This window comes from Eurosta solidaginis, chromosome 2 (assembly GCF_040869045.1).
Source record: "Eurosta solidaginis isolate ZX-2024a chromosome 2, ASM4086904v1, whole genome shotgun sequence".
NCBI classification, from domain to species: domain Eukaryota; kingdom Metazoa; phylum Arthropoda; class Insecta; order Diptera; family Tephritidae; genus Eurosta; species Eurosta solidaginis.
In genome coordinates this window covers 190,672,779-190,698,182 of record NC_090320.1, presented here as the reverse complement: position 1 = coordinate 190,698,182, position 25,404 = coordinate 190,672,779, and the positions used below count along the sequence as shown (strand labels likewise).

Sequence of the window (25,404 nt, the reverse complement as noted above, 5' to 3'; positions counted from 1 at the left end):
TTGTTGTTGCATTTGCATGTTAAATCTCTATCCGTATCTGAATCACGTTTCATTGGAACATGAGCAATATTGGACAGTGCCATTTTACTTTCCGACAACACGGTTGTAGCCCATTGGTATTCCGAAAATAAAGCTGTCATTTGTAACGAGATGTGTTAGCGAGTAAGTGTGAATTTTCCCAATTCGTTAAATTGACTTCCGCTCGTTCTTTTCTTTTGCACCAAGATGGCTGATCAGGTAAGTGGTGTCGTGTTTTGGTATTTACATTTAAGTTTTGCTTTAATAAAATATGGAATGTACGCAAATTAATGTGAAACGGTTTGAAGCCGCCTGTGCCTTCCAAGTATCATATGAGATAATAAATTATTGAATATAGTAAGTGTGTAAAAAATGTGAAAATGGCACGCAGGAGCACCACATGTGATTGGGAAAATGTACAATATTTGCAGTTAAATAATTTATGGGACTGATGCTTAATACAGATCTATTTTGAAATTTGACAATACTTTCTACTAATTTTTTCTTGTAATGGGTGCCGGCTAAATCTTCTGGTAGCAAACAGAGCGATCGTTTAGCAAGCAGTTTTCTGTACCGATGGTGCAAAAAAGTAACCTAATGCTAAAAAGAGAAATTACGACTTTACCGCAATATAGGTTTAGGATTTCGCACTCCTGCTGAGGCAAAATATTACTGTAGTAAGACTAACGTTTTCTTTTTTATTTGCATGCGATTCCTCATCGACATTACTTCAACCTGCTCTTGGTGTTTTAAAACAATATATGTAATTGTGAACCCGAATTATAAAACTAACAATTTAGAACGAGAGAGCGTTCCAAAAACAATTTGGCATCAATTTAAACAGAAAAATAAAGCCTGGAGTGACGAAGAAGAAAGTTCTACGTCGCTACCGTGATATTGGCTTGGGCTTTAAAACACCCCGCGAAGTAAGTTTATTTGTTTTACCGCATGTGTCTTACCTTAACTATTCCTCAGTATAATATTGAAAATGCTAATAGTTGTGCTTTCATACAGGCAATCGATGGAACGTACATTGATAAAAAGTGTCCTTTCACTGGGAACGTCCGGATTCGTGGTCGCATTTTGACTGGCGCAGTACGAAAAACTAAGATGCAGCGGACCATTGTCATTCGACGTGATTACTTGCATTTCGTTCGTAAATACAGCCGTTTTGAAAAACGTCATCGGAATATGAGTGTACACTGCTCACCGTGTTTCAGGTATTACAACACAAAAATTTTAACTTTTTCCACTGGGTAACCTCGATATATGTATTAGGGGTGTTTTCGTACAGATGATTTTTGCTAAACGTCCACGTTGTTGTTGTTGTTGTTGTTGTTGTTGTTGGTGTTGTTGTAGCGATTAGGTTACTCCCCGAAGGCTTTGGGGAGTGTTATCGATGTGATGGTCCTTTGTCGGATACAGAACCGATACGCTTCGGTAACACAGCACCATTAAGGTGCTGGCCCGACCATCTCGGGAACGATTTATATGGCCACATTGAACCTTCAGGCCATCCCTCCCTCCCCACCCCCAAGTTCCATGACGAGCTTGGGGTCGCCAGAGCCTCGTCTGTTAGTGAAACGGGATTCGCCGCTCGAAGGTGAGGTTGACAATTGGGTTGGAGAAACGATATATTGCGCTACACAACCCCTTGAATCCCATAAACGTCCACGTCTTTGTTTCTAGTTTCAACTTAGGTCTCGACATGCAAAAAAAAGCAAGAGCAGTCGGTAGTACAAAAACAAAAACTTGGCTAGACTTTAATGCAGTTAACTGGGCTAACTTTTGGTACTATATTGATAATATTTTAGTGCCTTAGTTACGAAATGTGCGCCCCATTTGGAAAAAAGTCGGATTCGGTATACATATCTACACATAGGAAAGGCGAAGTTGAAATAGGGAAAATGAATGCAGAAAAGGAAAATATAAAGAAGCTAACCTGCTAGACAGAGCTGACGGAAACTCGACACATTAACAGAATTGTTGACATCACGAATACACTCGCATAAATTTTCCCTTTTATTCGTATGGAAAAGCATGGTATGTATGTGTGTGTATACACGTATACAGAATGTTTACATCAGGTTTGTCATGTCGCTTCTAACAACCTGATAGAAACTTTGCTTTACGCTGTGATGTAAATTTCCATCAGCCATATCTGTCAATTGATGCCTCAAATGACTGATAGCTGTCTAGCAGGATATTGGTTTGTGGAAAAGTAGGAATAAAAAAGGAACAAGAAGAGTAAGAATAAGGTAACGATAAGGTTAAAAGTTATAGTGAGACTTATACTAAGATAATAGTAAGACCAGTAACAGTAGTTGTTGTTGTAGCAATGTTTCGTCTAACGGGAGTTCAAGGAAACAGTAACAGTTAAATGTCAACAGCTAACTAAACACACACGCCTTCACGTTTTTAATCCGCAGGCAGCGTGAACGGAAAATTCATGAAAATGCTTTGAATTTCCATCGCCATGTTGTAGCGACAAAGTAGGAATATGAGGTTAACTAAAAGAGTATTGTAGCACAGGGGTGAGATTAAGAGTAATAGAGGGAGTTTGACTAAGATAAGGTGAAACAGAAGAAGAAAAAGGGGAAGAATGAAAGAGATTGGGAAATTGAGTGGGCTGATGAAGACAATTTGTAAAAAGGGTTGGGGTAGAGGAAACAAATTAAAACGGAGAGTGTGAGACAGGCAGTTGCATCCATAGATATATTTAACAACGTCTGACTGTAGGGTTTGATATTAAAGGCCTGATTAAATTTGTCATAGTCATAACCATATTTTTACTTATCCATATCCAAATGTGATATTTCTGTCCTCCCTGATGTAGACATTAATGAGATAAATATAAATTTTGTAAATCTGCCAATATCAACTGACAATATATGTGTTGATAATTAGTGTATTCGCGCTAATGTTGATTTTGGTCCTCTTGAGTTTGCTAGTGTCGATGATTGTGATGTCGTTCAAGCCATTCTTTCAGTAAAGTCTAATGCTATGGGGTTCGATGGTATATGTCCGAAATTTTTAAAAATAATTCTTCCTAAAATCCTTCCTCACTTAACCAAATGTTGGAAAGTTGCTAAGGTAATCCCAATCCCCAAGCAAAACAAGGAGTATAGGCCTATAGCTATTCTGCCTTTCCTTTCCAAGGTCGTCGAACGAATTTTGCACTGCCAGATAAATACTTATGTGCAGAATAATAACCTTCTCACAGATTCCCAGTCTGGATTCAGGTCAAATCGTAGCTGTAAAACGGCGCTCCTATCGGTGATAGAGGATATTCGAGAACAAGTTGACAAAAATTTTACTGCTTTCCTGACTCTTCTCGACCATTCAAAAGCGTTTGATTCGGTCGACCACACCGTTCTCTGCAAGAAGCTGGACAACCTATTTAATTTCTCCAACTGTGCAACAGCCCTAATCAGATCGTATTTGGCCGACCGGACTCAGGCAGTAAGTGTTGGTAGCAGAAAGTCTGACTTCGTCAGTGTTTTAAGAGGAGTCCCACAAGGCTCAATCCTTGGTCCCCTGTTATTTGTTTTGTATATAAACGATTTGCCTGGTGTTCTCAAGTATTGTAATATTCACATTTATGCTGACGACGTACAATTGTATATGTGCTGTCCTAGTGATCGTACCAGTTCATGTATTAATAACTTAAATTACGATTTGTGTCAAATTGGTACGTGGGCTTCTATGAACGGCTTATGTCTTAACCCTAAGAAGTCGAAATGTATAGTCATTCATAGAAGGTCACTAGATAAAAGTGGAATGGAAAATTTAATTTTAGACAACACTATTATAGAATACGTTGACACGGCAAAAAATCTAGGTATAGTTTTTAACAAAACCCTGACATGGAAAGATCACATCTTTCGCACAGTGGGAAAAGTGTATGGGATGCTTCGTACACTCTGGCTTACACAATATTTTACTCCGTTACATATTCGTCTACTAATAGCAAAAGCGTACTTAATACCTACGCTCCTTTATGGTTGTGAGGTTTACTCCAATTGTGACTATGTATGTAATAGGAAACTTAATGTTGTGTATAACAACATTGCTAGATACGTCTATGGGTTGAAAAGACTTGACCACGTCTCTCAACATGCTTACAGGTTGCTAAACATTTCTTTCGATAACCTTATTAAACTTAAAACGCTCACTACGCTACATAAATTAATATATATGAAGGAACCTGACTATCTGTATCGGAGGCTATATTTTCTCCAGTCGTCTAGATCTGTTCTCCTTACCCACTTCAGACATCGTATGCTAATATCTGATCGCCAGTTCTTCATTAATTCCATACGTCTTTGGAACTCGCTCCCTTCTAGACTTAGGCTTATAAGCAATGCTCTGATCTTCAATAAAGAATTAACAAGTTTCTATAATAACCTAGACAATTAAAATACTGATTCCTTCTAAGCAAAAATACTCTATCATTCCTTTATTTATCTATTTACTATTTATTAAATATATTATTTGTTGTAACCTTTTCTTAGCCATAGTCATTAGCTTTAAGTTTCAAGATTAGATTGTTCCTATTTTATGCCTTTTACCGACTAGCACTGTAAAATAATTTTTGTTAAATTGTTGTGCTGGGATGAATTGCCTAATAAATACAAATAAATAAAATAAATATCAATTGGCATCAGTTATTGGTGCCTTAACCTAAAAATCGTAAAAATGAAGAAAACGCAAAAATTACAAACATATACCACAAAAAATAAGTCTCAGTCAAAACGTATCCAAAACAATCTACAAAATCTACAAAAGGTTAATAAATTCTCCAACCCAAATTTTTTAGGTTATGGAAATGGCGAAAAATCAAAAACCAATTGGTTGGATGTAGTTATGGCTAGGGCGTTATGGTATGGCACCATTGAGTACATTGATTTCCATAAGGTTGGTTGGATCAGCTGTTTTATATGGATATTTATACGTCAAGTTTAAACGGCCCTTAAGGTTGTTAGTATTTTGTTAGTATTGTGTGATGATCTTAACCATAGGGTAGCCAGAACTCTTCAAAATATAGTCTTATAACTTCTGTGGCTTTATTATGTAACTCGATTCAAAAGAAATTTCTTTCGATTTGAAAAAAACTATAGGGGTATAATGATGTAATAATAATTCATTTCATCATGAGAGGTATGGTATTCTTTCTGTCTAGAATCCGTAGAAAACGAGGAAATTTTTGTCATTTTACTGTCAAAAGTTTTCTACTCGCAAGAACTAAATACATTGTGAAAAATTGTCTACGATTTCTACATTTTCCATACTCAAGCCCATGACTAAAAAAACCAGACTGGTGAAGTCATGGGGAGGGCGGGATGACCTAGAAGGTTTAATGTGGTCATATAAATCGTTCCCGAGATCGTCGGGCTAGTACCGTAATGGTACTTTGTTACCGGAACGTACAGGATCTATATCCGAAAAAGGACCATCAACATCGATAACACTCCCCAAAGCCTTCGGGAAGTGTCTCTATCGTTAATACAACAACAACAACAACTGGTGAAATCATTTTTACAAAATGGGGTCGCATTTGACAATAGTCGCTCTCATATTCGAGGTGTTGCGTCTAGGCTTATCTGTAGCATTGATTTTTTCAGTATCATAAAAAAGTCCACGTTAATGCCTTTCTGAAAAAACGAACTTGCAGAAAAACAACGTCTGTGTTCTGTATTTTCTTTGTGGGAAGGTTTATTTTTATTTTTACTGAGTGGAAATTGAAAAGTTTTAGTCAACGCAACGGAATAGCTGGGTCCTCAGAGTATCCCATTGTTCACAGCTAAGACATATGGAAACAGACTTTTGACGTCAATGAGCTGATTGGAACAATGCCGTGAACTTGGGGGTGGGGAGGGAGGCAATGGCCTGAAGGTTTAATGTGGCCACATAAATCGTTCCCGAGATGGTCGGGCTAGCACCTTAATGGTGCTGTGGTACCGGATCTGTATCCGGCAAAGGACCATCACATCGACAAGCCTCCCCATAGCTTTCGGGGAGCAACCTTATCGCTACAACAGCAACAAGAACCCTGGAAACGTTAAAACAAACATGGATCAGCCGTATGATCAAACCCCACTGACATGGTTCCGACTTTTGCTATCTATACACCTGCCTCTAATCTGGCTAACCGTTTTCATCCTCTATTCTCCATTCTGCATTTTCTAGTACACCTTAATCGGCCCATTCAACTTCCCTATCCCTTTCATTCTTCCGTAAATTTACCGTTTTTCCTCCTTTTGATATTTTAACCCTACTGTGAATCTCATTTTACTAATATCTCTCAAACCATTGTCCTTATTCTTCCTTTTACTCTCCCTTTTCCGCTTACTTTTCCGACTTCCCTCCAACTTTCTCTACTTTTTCTTTCTATTGCCTCTGTTTTTCATCACTTTTCTGCTATTACTACTTTTTATGTAATTAGTTCATTGAAATCAGAGCTGTAAAAAGATTGAATCATTGAGTGTGCATTCTCTCAGCATTCTTTTAAAAATTTGTGATTTTTTGTTTGCGTTTTATAAATCTCCAGTCCTGAATGGCTTAAAATCCTTTAACTCAAAGCTAAAGTGTGTGTGTTATTGAATGGTAAAATATAATTCAATATAGAGTGCGAAAGTAGTAAACATTCCCAATCTTTAATGAATGTAAACTTGAAATGAATGCACACTTTTTTTTCCATTCAGTACTAAATACTTTTACCCCAAGGTTATTTTTTTGCATACTTTCATTGCCATCAGATATGTTAAATCAATTTAGGAGTTGGGTGCAAAAAAGGCGTGAAATTGGTCAATAGCAAAAATAGCCTCTTCTAATTATTCAAGTAGTTTAATATTTAAGAATTCATGAGCTTAACACCTGCTTATAATTATTGAATTTCAATTATGTTTGTATAAGAGCAACTGAAAAGAAGGGAGCATTTACTGGTATATTGCGACGGTATCATTTCGAAAACAAACAAACAAGTAGTTAATTATAAACCAGGAAAGTCTTAAATCATCTTCATAGCAGATTTTGTATACTTCGTAATTGGGTTGATTTTTTTTAATTAATTGTGTGAGATCAAAAAATGTTAGGCTCTTGTGAGTTGATTGGTTTCCTTTTTAGGTAAATCTCGCGGATAACTCGCTTACATAAAACCATAGGGCTCCTGATTATATAAAGTATTCAAAAGACGTGAAGAGATAGTCGAATTTGGCTGAAACTTCGCAAAGAAAATCTATTATTTTCTTGCTATATGTCAAAATGTTACTACTTATTTCGCTATTGTTGTAAAATGGATTTTGTAAATGAACATTTTGTGCATTGATCAAATAGAGTAAATTGTGGATATTTTTTGCCGATAATATAACAAAAACAGATACTTGAGTTTAAGTCATTTAAATACGTCGAAGTGCATAGGTAGGTCCTTCGGCGATTTCTTTGGAGCTTCCTAATTCCGAGAATTTCGATAAACATATGTCTATTTCCATGGCATCGTCCTATGGTGATTCAGGCTTTTTTTTTTATTCGCCTTCCCCGTTTTCCTTCATCTGTGCCACAAAAAAAAATGTTCCATTGGAAGAAACTCTTCAGAGGTTATTGACTGCCTCCATCGGACTACATTTTTTACAGCTGATATTTTAACAGTGTTTGACGGAATATAAATATAGGATCCGAGTGGTTGAGAATAGCAGAGAGACTATTTGCACGGAATTGGTAAAAGATTGAAATTGTTTTGGTTGTGTTCTATCTTACTTGAGCAGATTTGTATTCAATGTTAATTTCCTTGCTATCAAAAAAGCTACAACTACCTATAGAACCTACTTTAAATGGCTGTAATTACAAACTATTATGTTTAGAAGAATATTTTTCTTAGAAAATAGGATATTGCTATTGCAATTTGCAAACTCACAAACCAGTATTGATACAGTATTTGACCATATACCGCTAGGAAGAATATATGGAGGAACTTAAGAGCTTTTATAATGTATTGCCTTTTCTTCTATTTTTTAATCACCAATTGAGGACGTGCAAATGTAGGCTAATACCTTTTAATGAATGAGATTGTCAAAAGGAGTTGGCAAACTCAAAATGAAACCAAGACATTGGCAACATTTGCTTTCATTCCATACCATTCGCATAACATCAACACGTAGATTTTGACAATCAGAACTAACATTTTGTTTTTGTATAGATGAGCCAACCATATAGTTAAACCATGGATAAAATTGATTAAGAATTTGAGGCGTTGCATTCAAACACAGAAACTCCCCTATTCACTTCACTAGACATGCTTAAACTGAAATTCGTCTTTTGTCTAAAGGCAATCTGACTGGAGCTTTACATGGTATTTTGAAGGCAACTATACTTCTTTATTCTCCTAATACACACAAATTTATAGATAGTAGGAAAAACTAACTTTCCAAACAGAAGAGTGTCCTCCAGCTATCCCCTGATGTTTTGCTAATTTTAATTGGAAAATGAAACTGAATATTTCCAGGTTCAGAACGGCAGAACATTTTTAGTAAGTGGAGTTCTCATTTCAGTTTCAGTAGCAAGAAGGTTAATTTGTTATACATACTTAATGATGATAAAATCATGACGGTCTTCATATACATAACTGCTGAGAAGGCTTGATATCCAATTAAATAAACTGACAGAATAATAAGATATACTTTCCATTACTGATGACTGTGAGTTCTTATAAAATAATTTTTGCTTTTACTTTTGCAGGGATGTAGAAATCGGTGATATTGTGACAATTGGTGAATGTCGGCCACTTTCCAAAACTGTGCGGTTCAATGTTCTCAAAGTTTCCAAAGGACAAGGGTCAAAGAAGAGCTTCAAAAAGTTTTAAGTTTAACTATTTCAAACTTTTTAATTTTGAAATTAAATAAAAACATAATGGCAGACAAGATACCGAATGTATTCAAATATCTACATATTTCTGAATATTTATGTTACGGTTCCGGTTTCAGGCACATAACTGGTATTTAAGACCAACCAAATATGCATATTACAGTTAGATCCATAATACAAATGAAATAGAAAAGATTTATAAAGCTCTTTCAATTGGAAGCTTGATAGACATTAATATTTTTATGAATAAGGGGGTTGGGTCTTTTGCAAACTAAATTTATTATTAAAATAATAGTCGAATCCAAATGCAATAATGTAATTCAATCATGCGTTTGATGGAGTAAAGTAAAACTTACAAAAAATAAAGTTCCAAACTACAGGTAAAGTTTTAATCATAATTGTTTTAGTTTGAATTTTTTCTGCAAATTTTGTGCTTTTAATATGATATAGTACTCAGGATTTACATCAGTCAGCATATATACATATATAAGCGAGTTCAAGCAAAAATAAAAATAAAAAAAATGTGGACAGTTGAACATAACATGAGCTAGGGGCAACGACGCTTTCAAGCTTCATCTTGGCTCTTAAGAATATTTTAGCAGATGAATACGTTTCGTGTTAACTGAGGCCAAGATAAAGTGAAAATGGAAAATTTGAAGGAGATTGACAGGAGTTTCCCAGTAGCTTGTAATCTGTAATAATCATGCACGACACTGATGTGCGACCTGAATAATATGTAATTTTTAATTTCACAGTTGTTGTACTAGTATGAATTTAATTGTAATGTTAATAAAATCCTGACCAGTATAGAAACATTAAGTTGGCCCGTTCGGATTTTCGTGATATTAGGTAAGATGATACATAATCCGTCAATTAACTCACAGTTTTTCTAATCCTAGAAAAAAAAAAATATATTTCAGATTTACCTACTGAGGAAGGAAACTAGATGGCATATATATACCGTTCAGGAATCAGACCAAACCCCCCCCTGCGATTTAGGGGGTCGATAATCGCAATTCACAGCTTCCGCAACCCAATTGTCAACCAATCCTGTTACAAATATGAATGTATCATACACATATTTAGATATTTAGAAGGCGAGGCTATGGCGACCCCAAAGACCCTCATGGAATTAGGGGGTAAGGGCGGGATAACCTAGAAGTTCAATGAAGTTATATTAAATCGTTTCCGAAATGGTCTGGGTAGTAAATGGGGCATGTTGTAGATACAGACAGGCCTTGAACAAATTTCGCGCTGATGCATTACATCTGTATTGGCTCTCACTCACTGCTTATGGAATTGCTGGGAGGGGAGCGAGATACCTGTCAAAACACATGCACCTTATAAGACTAGACTCGGGTGTTAAAACAAGACAGCAGCGGAGAAGCGGCTCAGCCTTGTACACAATTTTTATTTATAAGCCGGATATACATTTTCTTTTTAAAAGCAACGCACTGCTTAAATCTCTCGGTAAGTACATACATTTTTATAAAATTGGGTATATAACTAAAGCTTTTAATGATGATAAAATCATGACGGTCTTCATAAACATAATTGCTGAATATACTTGATATCCAATTAAATAAACTGACAATATAATTATATCTACTTTTCATTACTGATGATTGTGTTCTTAAAAAATAATTTTTGCTTTTACCTTTGCAGGGATGTAGATTTGGGTGATATTGTGACAAATAATGGACGTCCAAAACTGTGCGCTTCAACGTTCTCAAAGTTCCCGAAGGACAAGGTTCAAATAAAAGCTTCAAAAAGTTATAAGTTAAACTATTTCAAACTTAAATTTTTAAAATAAAATAAAACAAAAGAAAACAAGGTACCAATTCTTATTCATATATCCTTTTCTGAATACTTACCTCTTTAAAGTAACTATATGCAAATAAATTCAACTTAAAGCAAAATTTGGTTGATACATGATAAAATGGGAAGAATACTGTTTTAAGAATGTCAGCACATTTAAGACCAAATCAATTTTCTGAGTGTGTACAAGCCAAACTGATGCAAGAAAACCCTAATAATGTTGAATTTTTTACCAAAAACTGAATGGAAATGTGTGAGAGAAAAATTTAATGAGTATATGCAAGATTTAAGTTTGCTACCAAAAAGATACAACAAAATAAGGTATTAGAGCTAAAGAAAAAACCAACTAAGTCCACAACTAGTGCCTTCCTTGAGAACCAAAGTGGAACGTAATCTGAAAGTAAACAGGCACCAGGTGCAAATAATAAATTGACGTCTCTCGGGCTTGGTAAATAAAATAAGAGCGCGTTAAACCTGCATAAACAACATTACCAAAAGGCACGTTTTGCATTTTAAGAATATTGTAGCAGATGACCAAGTTTCGTTGCTTCCCAAGGCAGTCGGTTCTCTGTACCGGAGCGACTCGGGATTTTTCCCGACCAAGGACTGTCATTTCAGTGTGACCCCATTTAATTTGTTTCGTCCCTCCCACAAATTGTCATCCTCCCAGCAGCTCCTTGCAGCAGGACTGCTACATATTCTCTTACTCCGGGAAGGTATCGAACCCAATCCGGGTCCGTCTCCTGACCCCGGTCCTGAGAAATGGTTTTGCTGCATTTGCCAGAAAAGAATCTTTTTAGGACGGTCATACTCTGTTCAGTGTGTCTCGTGCAAGGGATGGTTGCATCGGACAGGTTGTTCTGGGCTTGATCCCAAAACCCGACGTCCACGTAAATTTTATAAATCTTTTGTGGCTCCTTGCTGCTCACGCCCAAGGGCGTCCCGTAGTCTACGCCTAAGCGTATCCCCACTACCTTCCAGCAGCTTCGCTGCTCAGCAAGCCACAACAAGTACCCGCTGCTGCTCGCGCCCCACGGCGCCAACAACTCAAACAGCTGATACCACTCATAACTACTACCTTCGTAGTAGAGCTGGTAGCAATGCTGAGCATCAGCCCCTGCCCCCGTCTTCTTCTCCCCCTTCTTTTCTGGCAGCAATCGTGCAGGTCAGGGAAACAGACTCTTAGTCCCTGCCTCCGTTTGCACCGTCTGCCAGCACAGAATATATAGGTTTGCGACTTCCACTCAATGCAGCTCCTGCCTTGGATGGTGCCACTTTCCTAGATGTTCTGGTCTCCGCGACGGCAACCCCTCGGCGGGTTTCATCGCGCTATGTTGCCAGGTCGCAAACCCAAATCATCCGGGTACCCCAATGCTTGCCCAAGGGCGCCCAGTCCCAAGGCCACAACAGCAATTGCGTCCTGGCCTTCCACAACCTAGGCGTAGTCACCCCTCACTTACCCCTAGAGTGGCGGCGTCATCCCTCAGGCACTTCAGAATTCTGCAGTTCAACTGTAATGGACTAACTGGGAAGATTACGGAGATAGTCGATTTCATGAAGCGGCACAACATCCGCATTGCTGCGATTCAAGAGACTAAACTCACAGCAAGGTCTGCATTGCAGACCTGCTCTGGTTATAATGTCCACAGGAAAGACCGCGAGAGCGGAAATGGAGGCGGATCGCGTTTATTATACACCACTCTGTGCAATATCATATATTTGATCCTGGCATCGACCGCAGTGACAATGTCTTGAACGTCAAGGCCTATCTGGCCGGTCAGGCGATGCAAATCTAGAAATCATCAACATCTACATCCCTCCTGTCACCTGTTGCCCCAGTGGATACCGCCCTAATATCGAGGCCTTACTCACTGGCAACAATCGCATTATCTTAGGCGATTTCAATGCCCATCACGACCTATGGCATTCAAACTTGCGGGCGGACAGTAGGGGTGAGATGTTGGCGGATCAAATAGACGAAACGACGTTCTGCACAATAAACGGAGACGCCGCCACACGTATGGTAGGAAGCTGTCATAGCTCGCCAGATATCTCAATCGTGAGCACAGAACTCGTAAACTGCGTCAACTGGCAGCCGATGGTAACATTGGCATCCGACCACCTGCCCATACTTATTTCGTTCGAGCGTACCGCCGACTTCATCGTCACCGAAAAACGCACTTTCATAAACTTCAAAAAAGGAAAGTGGGAAGAATATAAATCTGCAACTGACAGCAGCTTTGCTGCCCTCCCTATCCCGACTGATGCCCGCCAAGGGGAGCGTGCCTTCCGTAAGGTCATTGAATCCGCCTCGGCACATTTCATTCCCGCCGGGAGAATTCCCGAAATCCGGCCCCACTTCCCGGCGGAGGCCGCGAGCTTAGCGAGGGAACGCGACCTTATAAGACAGCTTGATCCAGGCGACCCCCAAATAAGGGATATAAACCAACGCATCAGATTGCTTGTGGACGAACACAAGCGGGCGAAATGGGAAGAGCACCTAAGAGGTTGTAACCTCTCTACCGGTGTAGGTAAACTTTGGTCCACCGTAAAGTCCCTATCGAATCCGACTAAGCACAAAGACAAAGTTTCCATCGCCTTTGGCGATAAGGTGCTGTCGGATGCGAAAAAATGCGCGAGCGCTTTCTGCCGACAATATATAATGCATCCTACGGTCGACAAAGATAGACGGAGAGCCAATAGACACGCACATAAACACAAACTCAGCGCGTCACCAATTACCATCACCGCTAGAGAGGTTGAGGACGCCATTGGTCGCGCTAAACCATCCAAAGCAGTGGGCCCAGACGGCATAGCCATGCCGATGCTTAAAAACCTAGGGAAAGAGGGTTTCAAATATTTAGCGCATGTCTTCAACCTGTCTCTTCCCACCTTTGTCATACCCGAGAAATGGAAAATGGCCAAGGTGGTCCCGCTACTAAAGCCTGGGAAACCAGCTAACGTAGGTGAGTCATATCGTCCGATATCTCTCCTATCGCCAGTGGCAAAGACGCTTGAAGCCATTTTGCTCCCTTATTTCCAAGCACATTTGCAGCTAGCCCCTCATAGCACTACCTCCGCGCTAAATGTCATTAGCACCCAGATAAATTGCGGTTTGAATCAATATCCCCACCATAGAACAGTACTCGTAGCGTTAGACCTATCAAAAGCTTTTGATACGGTCAACCATGGCTCGTTACTGCAAGACCTGGAAGGGTCCACCCTTCCCCCATGTCTTAAAAGGTGGACCGCAAATTATCTGCGTGGTCGGCAGGCATCGGTGCAATTCAGAAACGAAACATCAAAACAAAGGAGAATTAAACAAGGGGTGCCACAGGGTGGTGTCCTATCCCCGCTTTTGTTTAATTTCTACATATCTAAGCTACCTTCACCACCGGAAGGAGTCACAATCGTTTCCTACTGCACAATAATGGCCACAGGCCCAGGCCCAAAGATCGATGAGCTATGCAATAAAATAAACGGCTATCTCCCTGATCTCTCCAGTTTTTTCGCCTCGCGAAACCTGGCATTGTCACCGACTAAATCTTCCGCGACCTTATTTACAACATGGACGCCCCAAATGTCGACCATATTGAACATCCACGTCGATGGCACTACGCTACCGACTGTCCTACACCCCAAAATCTTGGGTGTGACGTTTGATCAGGATCTACATTTTGGTGCGCATGCAACCGCAATTGTTCCAAGAATTCAGAGCCGTAATAAAATCCTCAAATCCCTTGCTGGCAGTACCTGGGGAAAAGATAAAGAAACGCTCTTGATCACATACAAAGCAATTAGCCAGCCGATTACGTGCTACGCGTCACCCATATGGTCGCCAAGCCTAAAAACCACCCACTGGAAGAAACTACAGGCCTGCCAAAATACTGCTCTCAGAATCGCCACGTGCTGTCTTCTTATGTCCCCAGCACACCATCTGCATAATGAGGCGAGAATACTCCCCATCAGGGAGAGAAATGAGGTGCTGACCAAACAGTTTCTGTTGAATACCCAGAAACCTGGGCATCCCAACAGACATCTGATTGACGAACCAGCACCGCCTAGGGGCCTAAGGAGTCATCTCCGTAAGCATTTTGAGGAAATACGGCACCTGAGAACCCAGCCGTATGAAGCGGAAAAACACAAGCAGGTCCTTGGTGAACTCCATAGACAGGCGTCGGACCTTTATGTCGGGAATTGCCCGGTGAATCCAGTACTTGAAGAAAAATATCCAGAACTCGCAGAAGAGGAACGCATACTCCCCAGGGAAACGCGTGTCACTCTTGCTCAACTTCGTTCTGGATACTGTAACAGGTTAAACTCTTACCTATCCAGAATCAACCCCGACATACAAAATGTATGCCCTGCTTGCAATGTGTCCCCACATGACACCAACCATCTCTTTAATTGTAATGTGGAACCAACGCCTCTAACATCCCTTTCCTTATGGTCCACCCCTGTTGAAACGGCAAGTTTCCTTGGACTCCCGTTAGAGGATATTGATGACAATTTGTGATCGGTCGCGGCTATTAGGTGGGGCGAGCATTGCTACAACAACAACAACAACCAAGTTTCGTGTTAACTGAGGGCAAGATCTGGCGAAAATGGAAATTTAAAAGGGGATTGACCAGAGTTTCCCAGTTCCTTGTAGTCTCTAATGGCCGTGCGCATCGCTGATGTAATACTGAATACTATATCATTTTCCACTCCACAGTTGTTGCACTATTATGGGTGTAATTGTATTGTAAATGAAATCCTGACCATTTTAGAAACATTAAGTTGCTCCGTTCGCATTTCCGTGATATTAGGTATGTTGATTGATAATCCGTTCAATCATCTCACAAAGAATTTTCTAATCTCAGGAAAAAATATATATTTTCAGATTACGCAGATTTTCCTACCAAGGGAAGAAATTAGATGGGCATATATACTGCACAGGAATCAGGCCAAGGTATACATTTTCTTTTTAAAAGCTAACGTACTGCTTAAAGTTCTAGGTAAGTACAAAATTCTTATAAATTGTGTATGACAGTAGTAGATATTTTAGTGATGATAAAATCATGACGGTCTTCATAAACATAATTGCTGAAAAGACTTGATATCCAATTAAATAAACTGACAAAATAATTAGATCTACTTTTCATTACTGATGATTGTGTGTTCTTATAAAATAATTGTTTCTTTTCCCCTTGCAGGGAAGTAGAATTAGTGAATGTCGACCACTTTCCAAAACTGTACGGTTCAACATTCTCAAAGTTTCCAAAGGACAAGGGTCAAAGAAGAGCTTCAAAAAGTTTTTTAAGTTGCACTATATCAAACTTTTTAATTTTGAAATTAAATAAAACATAAGGGCAGACAAGATACCGATTCGTATTCAAATATCTATTACTAAATCCTTATTTCCGTTAAGTAATTATATGTAACTTCAACTCTATAATTTGATTAATAAATGATAAAATAGGAAGACTGTTGTTTTAGTCGCTTAGTAACTAAACTAAAGATCAAAACACAAATATTTGTTTCAAATGATTTCCCTTGTATTTAAATAATTTCAAAGAAGAATTTTTTCAAAGAAGAATTTTTCATAGAAAATAATTATATGCGAAAAATTTGTTATTTATCCTAAAGTATTTACCACGGCAAAATGTCAGCATATTACGGACCAAGTGACATTCCTGAGTGTGTACAAGAAAAACTGATCCTAACAAAATTTCAAAGAATCCCCAACCAATTTTGAAATTTTAGCAAAACCTTCATGGAACTGCATTGTGAGATTAACGGCCTACGTTGGAAAATGAACAAGCGACCAATACCTCATGAGTGGCCGGCCAATTGCTTTGTACGTAGTTAGCAACGTTTCTTTATCTTTTCCCCATGTGCTGGATTTGTTGCGACTTTATATTTTAGAAACAATCTCGGTGGCATGAGCCTTGAAGGTCTGAGTATTATCGAACCCTAAGATCTTTGGATGCCTGAAAGCCGGTAGTGTGACACCATCGATGCGTGCGTCCAATATTTGCAACATCTGTTGCTTCCAAGTTGTAAACAGGGTGGCCGGTGATAATGCCAAGTTGCGCGAGGTGAAGAAACTGGAAAGATTGGGGAGATAGCTGTTTATTTGAGAAACTAATTCGTCAATTTATGGGCAGGTCCTGTAGCCATAATCGTGCAGTCGTCAGCATAGCAAATGATTGTAACTCCTGGTGGGGAAGGGAGTTTTGATATGTAGAAATTAAACAGAAGCGTGGATAGGACTGTGGTAATTGAAACCGCGTTTTTATTTATAAAAAACTTTATGCCCCTATTACCGTTTACAACAACTCTGGTTGGGTTGAAATTTCGCAATTTGGTATTACAGATTACAACTCAATCTGTCAAAAAAATGTGGGTTGAGTTGTCTAACAACTTTTGTGGCATTACCGTTTACAACCTTGTGTTGGTGTAGTTGTCAAAGACGTCAAAATCTTACAACTGATTACTAGCAGTTGTCTCATACAATTTTGCAGTTGTTTGGAAAAAAGGTAACGTTTTACAAGACGGTTCACCACCTAATTTTTAACAAAATTTTTCGAAGTTGGTATTATTTTCGACCTTCGTTTTTAGATTCCGAAAGCAAAAATTAAAAATTTCATTTCTGTCATATTTCGTTTCGAATTTTCATGTGGTTGTATTTTTCCAGATTTTTTGTACACACCAATGCAGAAAGGTGTTGGACCCAACCAGGGTTATTTTTACAAAGCACAGCCGGAGGCCGCCAGCGCAGAAAGGTGTTCTGTGCAAAAAAACTATGGATCGGGTCTCATATTTCGGACCCTCTCGAGGCCATTTTATGGGCTTTTGTAAATATCTTTCGATAGAAATAAAATGTCTAATTTCCGCTTTCGGATTCTTAAAACGGATGTCGAAACGTGTCTTTTGATAACACCTTTGATAGTTTTTGAAAAAAAATTAGATGAGGCACCTTCTTTTAAAACGTTGCTGGAAAAAAAGTGGAAAGCGAGTAATTAAACCTTTTTTAAATTAATTTAAACAATCTTTATACTCAGCAATTTTGTACACATTTATAAAAAAAAAAACAAGTTTTCAACCAAAGATTACATTGAACATCTTTTTGACCTTCTGGAGCGACAACCCGACGTTGGACGAGGCAAGGCGCAGTTCGGATACAGCCAAAATAGGTGAAATTATGCTAACGTGAGTCCCATCGATACTACCCGCTACTCCTGGGAATCCTGTTTTAGAGTAAAATGCGGTTTTTGTAGCGCTTTGCTCTGGAGTCATATGGGTTTTAATCCACTTCGCACAAATATGCTTATTAACTCTTTCCGGGGCGGTGGTATGAAATTTATACCACTTATTCAAATATTTTTCCTGCATTTTATGCGCATTGGTATACTTCTTTTACGACTTATACAGGCAAATTTAAGCTTATATTTTCTAAAAGAAAATATAACAAGTGTGTGAAAGAGATATATATGTTTTTTATGTACAAAATGAGTAAAATAGTGAAGTATTGAAGTGTTACTCAGAATTTATCATATTTTGTAAATAAAAGCACGTGCAGCATCGGTTCCTGCAATTTAAGAAGAATAAAGTGTTTTGAATTAATTACTCAGCCAGTGGAATAAAAATAAACAAAAGTATACCACCGCGTATTATATACGTACTTGAATGACAATGGCTAAAAAACTTAGCAGGGTGATATATGCAAAATATTGAAGTGGATTGACAAAAGAGAGGTTACAGCTTTATCTAACTTTCATGATCCTAGTAAATTTGTAAAGGTACAACAACGCCAAAGCGATGGTTCTCTCAAAGAAATCGAAAAGCCTGAAATAATACACGACTATAACATGCACATGAATAACGTTGACAAGTTAGATCAGCTAAAGAAGTACTACGAGCTGAATAGAAAAAGCCGCAAGTGGTGGCACCGAATATTTTTTCACTTCCTTGATGTTGCAGTGGTGAATTCTTTTATTATTTCTAAAAGTCTAGGGTACCACTTACCCCTTAAGGACCTTAAACTTGATTTGATTTCAATAGTATGCAGTTCAGCATCACCACCTACTCTTGGAACCAAAAATAAAAAGCAAGCTAGAGTCCGCATAAAGAAAATCAAAGCCTATGTAGATCCAAGCCTACGATCCTCGTCATCCCATCAACCAGTCAGATCAACCTTACGTAGATGTGCGTACTGCAGCACGACAAGCCACCAAAGAAGGACTCAGTGGATGTGCTCCACTTGTAATGTGCCACTTTGCCTCAGCAAAACAAAAAATTGCTTCAATGAGTCTCATAAGTAATCCTCGCATTCTATGCGCGATGGTATAAAAATCGTACCACATCCTTGTGCAAAATCCTGCAAGGATAAAATTTTTTTTTTTACATTTTCTTCACTAAATGTCTTAAATAAATGAAATAAAATCATCTTTGTGTTTAATTTTTAGCTATTTCTTTCAGTGCCCCGGAAAGAGTTAACTGAAGATCTTGTCCAGTCCAACACTAAAATCATTTCCACTGAATTTTTGATAGCTGCCGTCAGCAAGGAGTGTAGTTTTAAAATAGAGGTACAGCCGTCCCTCGAGAAATATTCTTCCTTACTTAACCGAAAATAACTTACAAATCTGCAAAATAGCTTCATTAGAAACTCATCATCATTTGTCACTTAAATGTTTTCTTACTTGGTGCTTGGCATTCCAAGGGATTGGAATGATCACGCGAATGTTTTCCGTATTCGCGACATGTCAATCACCAACATTTTCGCCATTGTAAAATAAATATTCATATAACGTCCGTTTCGCTTTTATTTTGTAAATGCTTAAATTTCCTCCACAAATTGATCAGCTGTTCATTTATCTGTCAAATCATCACTTTCTGAAGTTGGCAACTCAATTCAACTTCAACTGAAATACCCTTCAAAAAACGCGAGTACTCTATAAATAATGTAAGGAATACTCCTTTGGGAGTATAGGACTGCTCCAAATCTAATCTGTATTCATACAAAAAATGTGCTCCAATTAACATTGCGATGTCCTAGGAGAGGAGTAGGTGATCCCACTCTCGCTTTGTTTGTGAGTATTCCATAGAGTACATACGTGAGAGTACTTTCCAAAGTACTTTCACTGTAGTACTCCATGGAGCACCCACAGAGGATCATATGCCAAAGTACTAAAGAGGAATTGTGTCGGAAGAGGAATTGTTTGCGTGAATAAAGAAACTAATATTTCTCTATACATACTTTAGTATGTATACATAAAACCAGTGCTCTGTTGCATTTTATCAGAGTTGCCAAAGTAAAATTTTATTATTAGCTATTTGCATGCAATATTTTACTTTTGGCAACTCTGTTCGATCGTCATCGTGTCGTGATTACTGTCGTTAAAAAACGAGCAATGATCGGCTGATGGTGGTCCGCAAACGCATTGCAAAGGAGTATTGTTAGAGTACTCCAACATGAAGAAAATGGAACACGTAATCCAACGATTTTTGCAGGGTAAGTTGTAATTCGTAATACCAAACAGGAGTTGAGTTGTCTTAAAGTTGAGTTGTTTTAATTACAACCTACTAAGTAGAGTTGTAAACGGTAATAGGGGCATTAAATTATATTTTTTAATACGCCTAAATGTATGCGTCAAATTCTTTTTAAATTTTTCACCATAATGAAAATTTTTGAAAATTGAATAATAAATATTGAAAATTAAAATATTGATAAAACATTTTAAAATTACAAAGTTCAAAGTAACTTAAATACAAAGTTAAATAAATATAATAATAAGTACCCTACATTACTCCCCCTTCAAGAAAATTTATCATTAAACAAATTGAACGTAACTCTCTTTTTATGTAAATTCTTGGTGCTGTTTGTGTATGTTGTTTCAATTATTGCAGGTTTTAATCTATCAATAGGAATAGTTTATTATTATTCACACTTATTGTCATTGGCGTCGTCGTCACTGAACGACGACGTTTTAAATTCGGTATTGCCGTTGTCGTTTTCGATAACTATTGACGACTATCGCCACATGTTTGGTATTGGCTAAGCAAATTTGTTGTCGTCGTCGCCCTCACACGACGCCATTTGTGTCGACGCTGTTTTTACTGACGACAGAAGGAAAATTTGTAAGTAAAACATTTTTTTTAATTAATTAAATATACATATATGTAATATGCATTGTTTTTTTAGATATTCAAAATGAAAATAACGAGTGCGCAATAATTCGAAGTTCTTGTAGCTGGGCAGCAAAAATCGAAGTTATTTCTGATTTTTTTTTTCTATTGAGTCTAAGCTCCTCTTTATTATTTTCGTCACTAGAGCTCATAATAAAACATTTTTGTAAAATCTTGAAAAGAAATATTTAAACAAATCTCAAATCGCGAAAAAAGATACAGAAATAGTAAAGAAATCCGAACAGCTGATCCAGAATTGACAGAGATGGTATATTTTCCTTTCGTTTTATCGATAAATTGTCGTCGTCGTCTCAACAAGCTTAGCCAATACCGATTTGGTGTCGAAGTGACGACGACGCCGATACGATGTGACGTCGACTGATATACGACGACGATGTCGACGACGACAATGACAATAAGGGTGATTATCTATTTCAAGTTGAAAACATTTTTGGTCTTTTTCCACAATTTTGTAAGGTCCTTCATATGGTTGTTGTAATGAGTGTTTATTAATGAGTCGAACAAATGCAAATTTACAAGTTTGAAGATCTTTTGGAACGTAAATTCCAGTATCAGAATCTTTATGATGACTTAAATTTGATCTAACATTTCGAAAATGTTCACGCAAATTACTTAAAATTTCAGTCGATGAGAAATTTTTAACTGATGGCGCAACAAGTTTCCCTGGAAAACGTAAATTCTGACCCAAAACCATTTCCGCTGGTGTAGCCGAAATATCTTCTTTGTAAATGCATCGCAAACCAAGTAATATGACAGGTAACTCGTCATACCAATTATGTGTGTCCTCTCTAGCTATTATAGTAGTCTTTAATTGTCTATGAAACCTTTCAACCATAACATTTCCTTGAGGGTGATATGCGGATGTTGTAAGTTGGTGACTACCAAGTAATTTAGTTAACTCTGAAAACAATTTCGATGTAAATTGACTACCTTGATCAGTTGTTATCTTTAACGGAATTCTAAACCGAGAAATATACACCCTTATCGCGAGTTTTATTTTCACCCGAAAATATTCAGTTTTTGTTCACCCTATCGCAGAGGGTGGCGAAAAAATGTTTCGTGTTCGAAAAAGATTTCACCTTATCGGCAACTCTTTGTTCGGGCGAAATGAACAGCGGGGAAAGCCAAATTTGTTCACATATATTTTACAGGCGAACGAGAGGAAAATAAAGTGTTAGTAATTTTTTCTATTGAAATTTGATACTCTTATAATTATATGTACTTTTTATTATTAGAAATAAATCAATAAATAATGCACAATTGGAAGCTGAGTGGAAAAAAGTGAAATTCCTGTATTGTTAAGTATGTAAATTCTATTTTTTATGACAACGTATCAGTCGGCCAAGTTATCCATTGTGGACAAAGCGACGGTTCCAAAATGTTGAGCACCTCACTGAAACAAGATTGGCTAAGACCCACTTCATGGTCCTTTCCAACGCCTTTTCCCTATGCGAAAAAACGAAGACATGTACTCAACTTTGCAATTGGTGGAACTCCAAATTCTTGCTTCAATGGTGACATGGAGTTGGTAAGAATATCTAGCAAATATTAGAATGCCGGCTTGTTTAGCCTGTAATATTGGCGAAAGCTAATTGAAAAAAAATTAACTTGTTATTCAAAAGTGCTGGCAATAGTAATTTTTAGCTTACAGTGAATCACTTAGCTCCAAAGGGTTAGAACTGTCCCTTAATTGCCTCCGAATCGCTTTCATATTTATATTCTAATCGCGCTCAGTCAATACAAACCTACGTGCAATACTAAACATTTTTGTATACATTTTTTATCTCTATTTTTGCTGTCTTTTAAGGAAATATGTGCTTGTTTACAAAATTTACACAATTGCAAGCAAATTATTTGTTCACTGCTAATTCACAATAGAGCATCAGCTGTTTCGAAGTGAACTTTTGTTCGCCCGAAATTGCCGATAGGCGGAAAAAGTTCACCCGAACAAAAGAAGTGAAGGCGAACACTTTTCCGCGTGAACTTCGCGATAAGGGTGATATTCTCTAAAAAACTTATTTGCAATTGTAGCTGCTGAAATATATTTTAATACATATGCCTCAGGCCAACGGGTAAATCTTTCAATAATCGTTAAAATATAGCGATGTCCTTTCGAAATAGGTAATGGTCCAACTATATCTAAATGAATGTGCTCAAATCTATTTTTTGGAATTTGAATTTTGACAACAGGGGATTTTGTATGACGATAAATTTTAGACTTCTGACAATTAAGACACTCTTTTGACCAAACATTCAGGGCTGTCATGGAATCCAAGTCGGTTTTGCGTTTTGTCGGAATTACAAACCAATATTTATTTAAATTGGTGTCATAAAACCGTCTTGGTTTTGCTTCTTTTGAATGTAAATAAAACCGATGTTCGAATCAGCTGTTTTGCGGTGCACCGGCAATTTTGATGTTAATTTTTTTAGAAAAATTTTATAAAATAGTTGTTTTGTGCATTTAAACAGCAATAAACAAATTGATTGACATCAAAATAGCATCAGCAGTTGTAGCATTTATATTATTGGAAGAAGAAAGTTGCTAGAAGGTCAAAAGGAAAATTTTGGAGAGATCGCAGCAATCCATTTGAGTTTCCAGAGAGAGCGTAAATAAACTGTTTCTGTGGGTTTCTAGATATGTATATTGTATTTTCAGTTACATTGCATACTACCGCATAAGCAAAGAGGCTTTCCGAATGGTATTGGACACCATTGAAGGATGCGTAACTCGCTCGAAAGTTCTGCCAGTGCTGCAACTAGCAGCTACGTTACGATTTTTAGCTGAAGGACCCTATCAAAGATCAGTTAGCAAGGATTCTAGCATGAGTGTAGGTAGAAGCACGGTGTCAACGATTTTAGATGATGTGCTTTGTGAAGCCCTTCGGAATATCTGGATGTTTCTCCATAGATTCAGTCAAAATACTGTTTTGCATTGAATTTTTATGTTTTCCCCTATTAAGAATGAAAATATATGTAAATTTACATTTATTTTTATAAAATAAACTTTTATTTACTTACATTTTTCGAAAATACTCAACTGCAAGAGAAATACAACTATGAAAAAATTAAATCCAACAGCATTTAACTGACTGGATTGTTTCCGATAGCAAAACCGATATTATCGGATTCTGTGACACCTAAAACCGACACTAATTCCAATTCGAATATTAAACCGATAACATTGGATTACATGACACCAAAGTAATTAGGGGTACTCATGTAACCGTATAAATGCCTTATAAAGTGTGTAAACGTATAAATTTATCTAGTTTACGCACGAGCTGTCAAATTTTGTATGAAAAATCATTTACACAATTTGTATAAATTTACGCGCACATTTCATTGTGTAAACACGGTAAACTCAAAGGAATGCAACCTTGCAGACATTACAGACGGCATTTTCATCAAAAATCTCCAACATCAGCAAGTAAAGGCGTTTTAGTTTTGATTTTTCACTTAATCTTGGTATTTTTTAATTTGTATAACAATCAAAAAAATTTTTTTGGAAATAATACAGCTGAAAAACAATCAAGTTTATCAAGAGTATTACTAGGTGCGTTCATATAACCGCGTGTGTAAATGGATATAATTTTACATATAAGTTTATATCCTATCATGAGTCCCCCTATTTTTTTGATTGTTATACAAATTAAAAAATGCCAAGATTAAGTGAAAAATCAAAACTAAAACGCCTTTACTTGCTGATGTTGGAAATTTCTAATGAAAATGCCTGCTGTAATGTCTGCAAGGTTGCATTCCTTTGAGTTTACCGCGTTTACACAATGAAATGTGCGCGTAAATTTATACAAATTGTGTAAATGATTTTTCATACAAAATTTGACAGCTCGTGCGTAAACTAGATAAATTTATACGTTTACACACTTTATAAGGCATTTATACGGTTACATGAGTCCCCCTAATTTGTATAAATTTACGCGCACATTTCATTGTGTAAACGCGGTAAACTCAAAGGAATGCAACCTTGCAGACATTACAGACGGCATTTTCATCAAAAATCTCCAACATCAGCAAGTAAAGGCGTTTTAGTTTTGATTTTTCACTTAGTCTTGGCATTTTTTAATTTGTGTAACAATCAAAAAATGTTCGGCAATAATACAGCTGATAAACAATCAAGTTTATCAAGAGTATTACTAGGTGCGTTCATATAACAGCGTGTGTAAATGGATATAATTTTACACCTTATAAGTTTATATGCTATCATGAGTCCCCCTATTGTGTAAATGATTTTTCATACAAAATTTGACAGCTCGTTTACGCACTAGATAAATTTATATGTTTACACACTTTATAACATTGTTTACTATATAGTTTGGCAGCTTAAGTAGAGGTTATGTTGCGAATAGAGTGGAAGGCAGTGGACTAGGCAGTCGAATGTCATATAATGAAGGAATGGTGTTCGGGGATTTTTCAAAGTTAAAAAAAAAATGATAAAAGCTTTAATATAAATAAAACTATCGTTTTAATAACAACAAAAACGCCATATATATACTGTATACA

General features: G+C 37.4%; 1 protein-coding gene and 1 long non-coding RNA gene across 2 annotated transcripts; both read left to right on the top strand.

Annotated features, from left to right (window-relative positions):
- Positions 1–210: 210 nt before the first annotated feature.
- Positions 211–8,935, top strand: RpS11 (ribosomal protein S11). Its single transcript, XM_067766653.1, has 4 exons — positions 211–237; positions 819–944; positions 1,033–1,238; positions 8,752–8,935. The coding sequence occupies exons 1-4, from the start codon at positions 226–228 to the stop codon at positions 8,873–8,875; spliced, it is 468 nt and encodes a 155-aa protein (XP_067622754.1). The 5' UTR covers positions 211–225; the 3' UTR covers positions 8,876–8,935.
- A 6,110-nt stretch (positions 8,936–15,045) lies between these two features.
- LOC137242506 (uncharacterized) lies at positions 15,046–16,129 on the top strand. Its single transcript, XR_010950268.1, has 3 exons — positions 15,046–15,503; positions 15,578–15,692; positions 15,891–16,129. It is a non-coding gene; the product is annotated as an uncharacterized lncRNA (long non-coding RNA).
- The last annotated feature ends 9,275 nt before the right edge of the window (positions 16,130–25,404 follow it).

What these genes read in the sequence shown, in the direction of transcription:
- RpS11 (XM_067766653.1), top strand. An exon ending in GCTTTAAAACACCCCGCGAA is followed by an intron (nt 945 to 1,032) that starts GTAAGTTTATTT and finishes GCTTTCATACAG; the next exon opens with GCAATCGATGGAACGTACAT. An exon ending in CACTGCTCACCGTGTTTCAG is followed by an intron (nt 1,239 to 8,751) that starts GTATTACAACAC and finishes TTACTTTTGCAG; the next exon opens with GGATGTAGAAATCGGTGATA.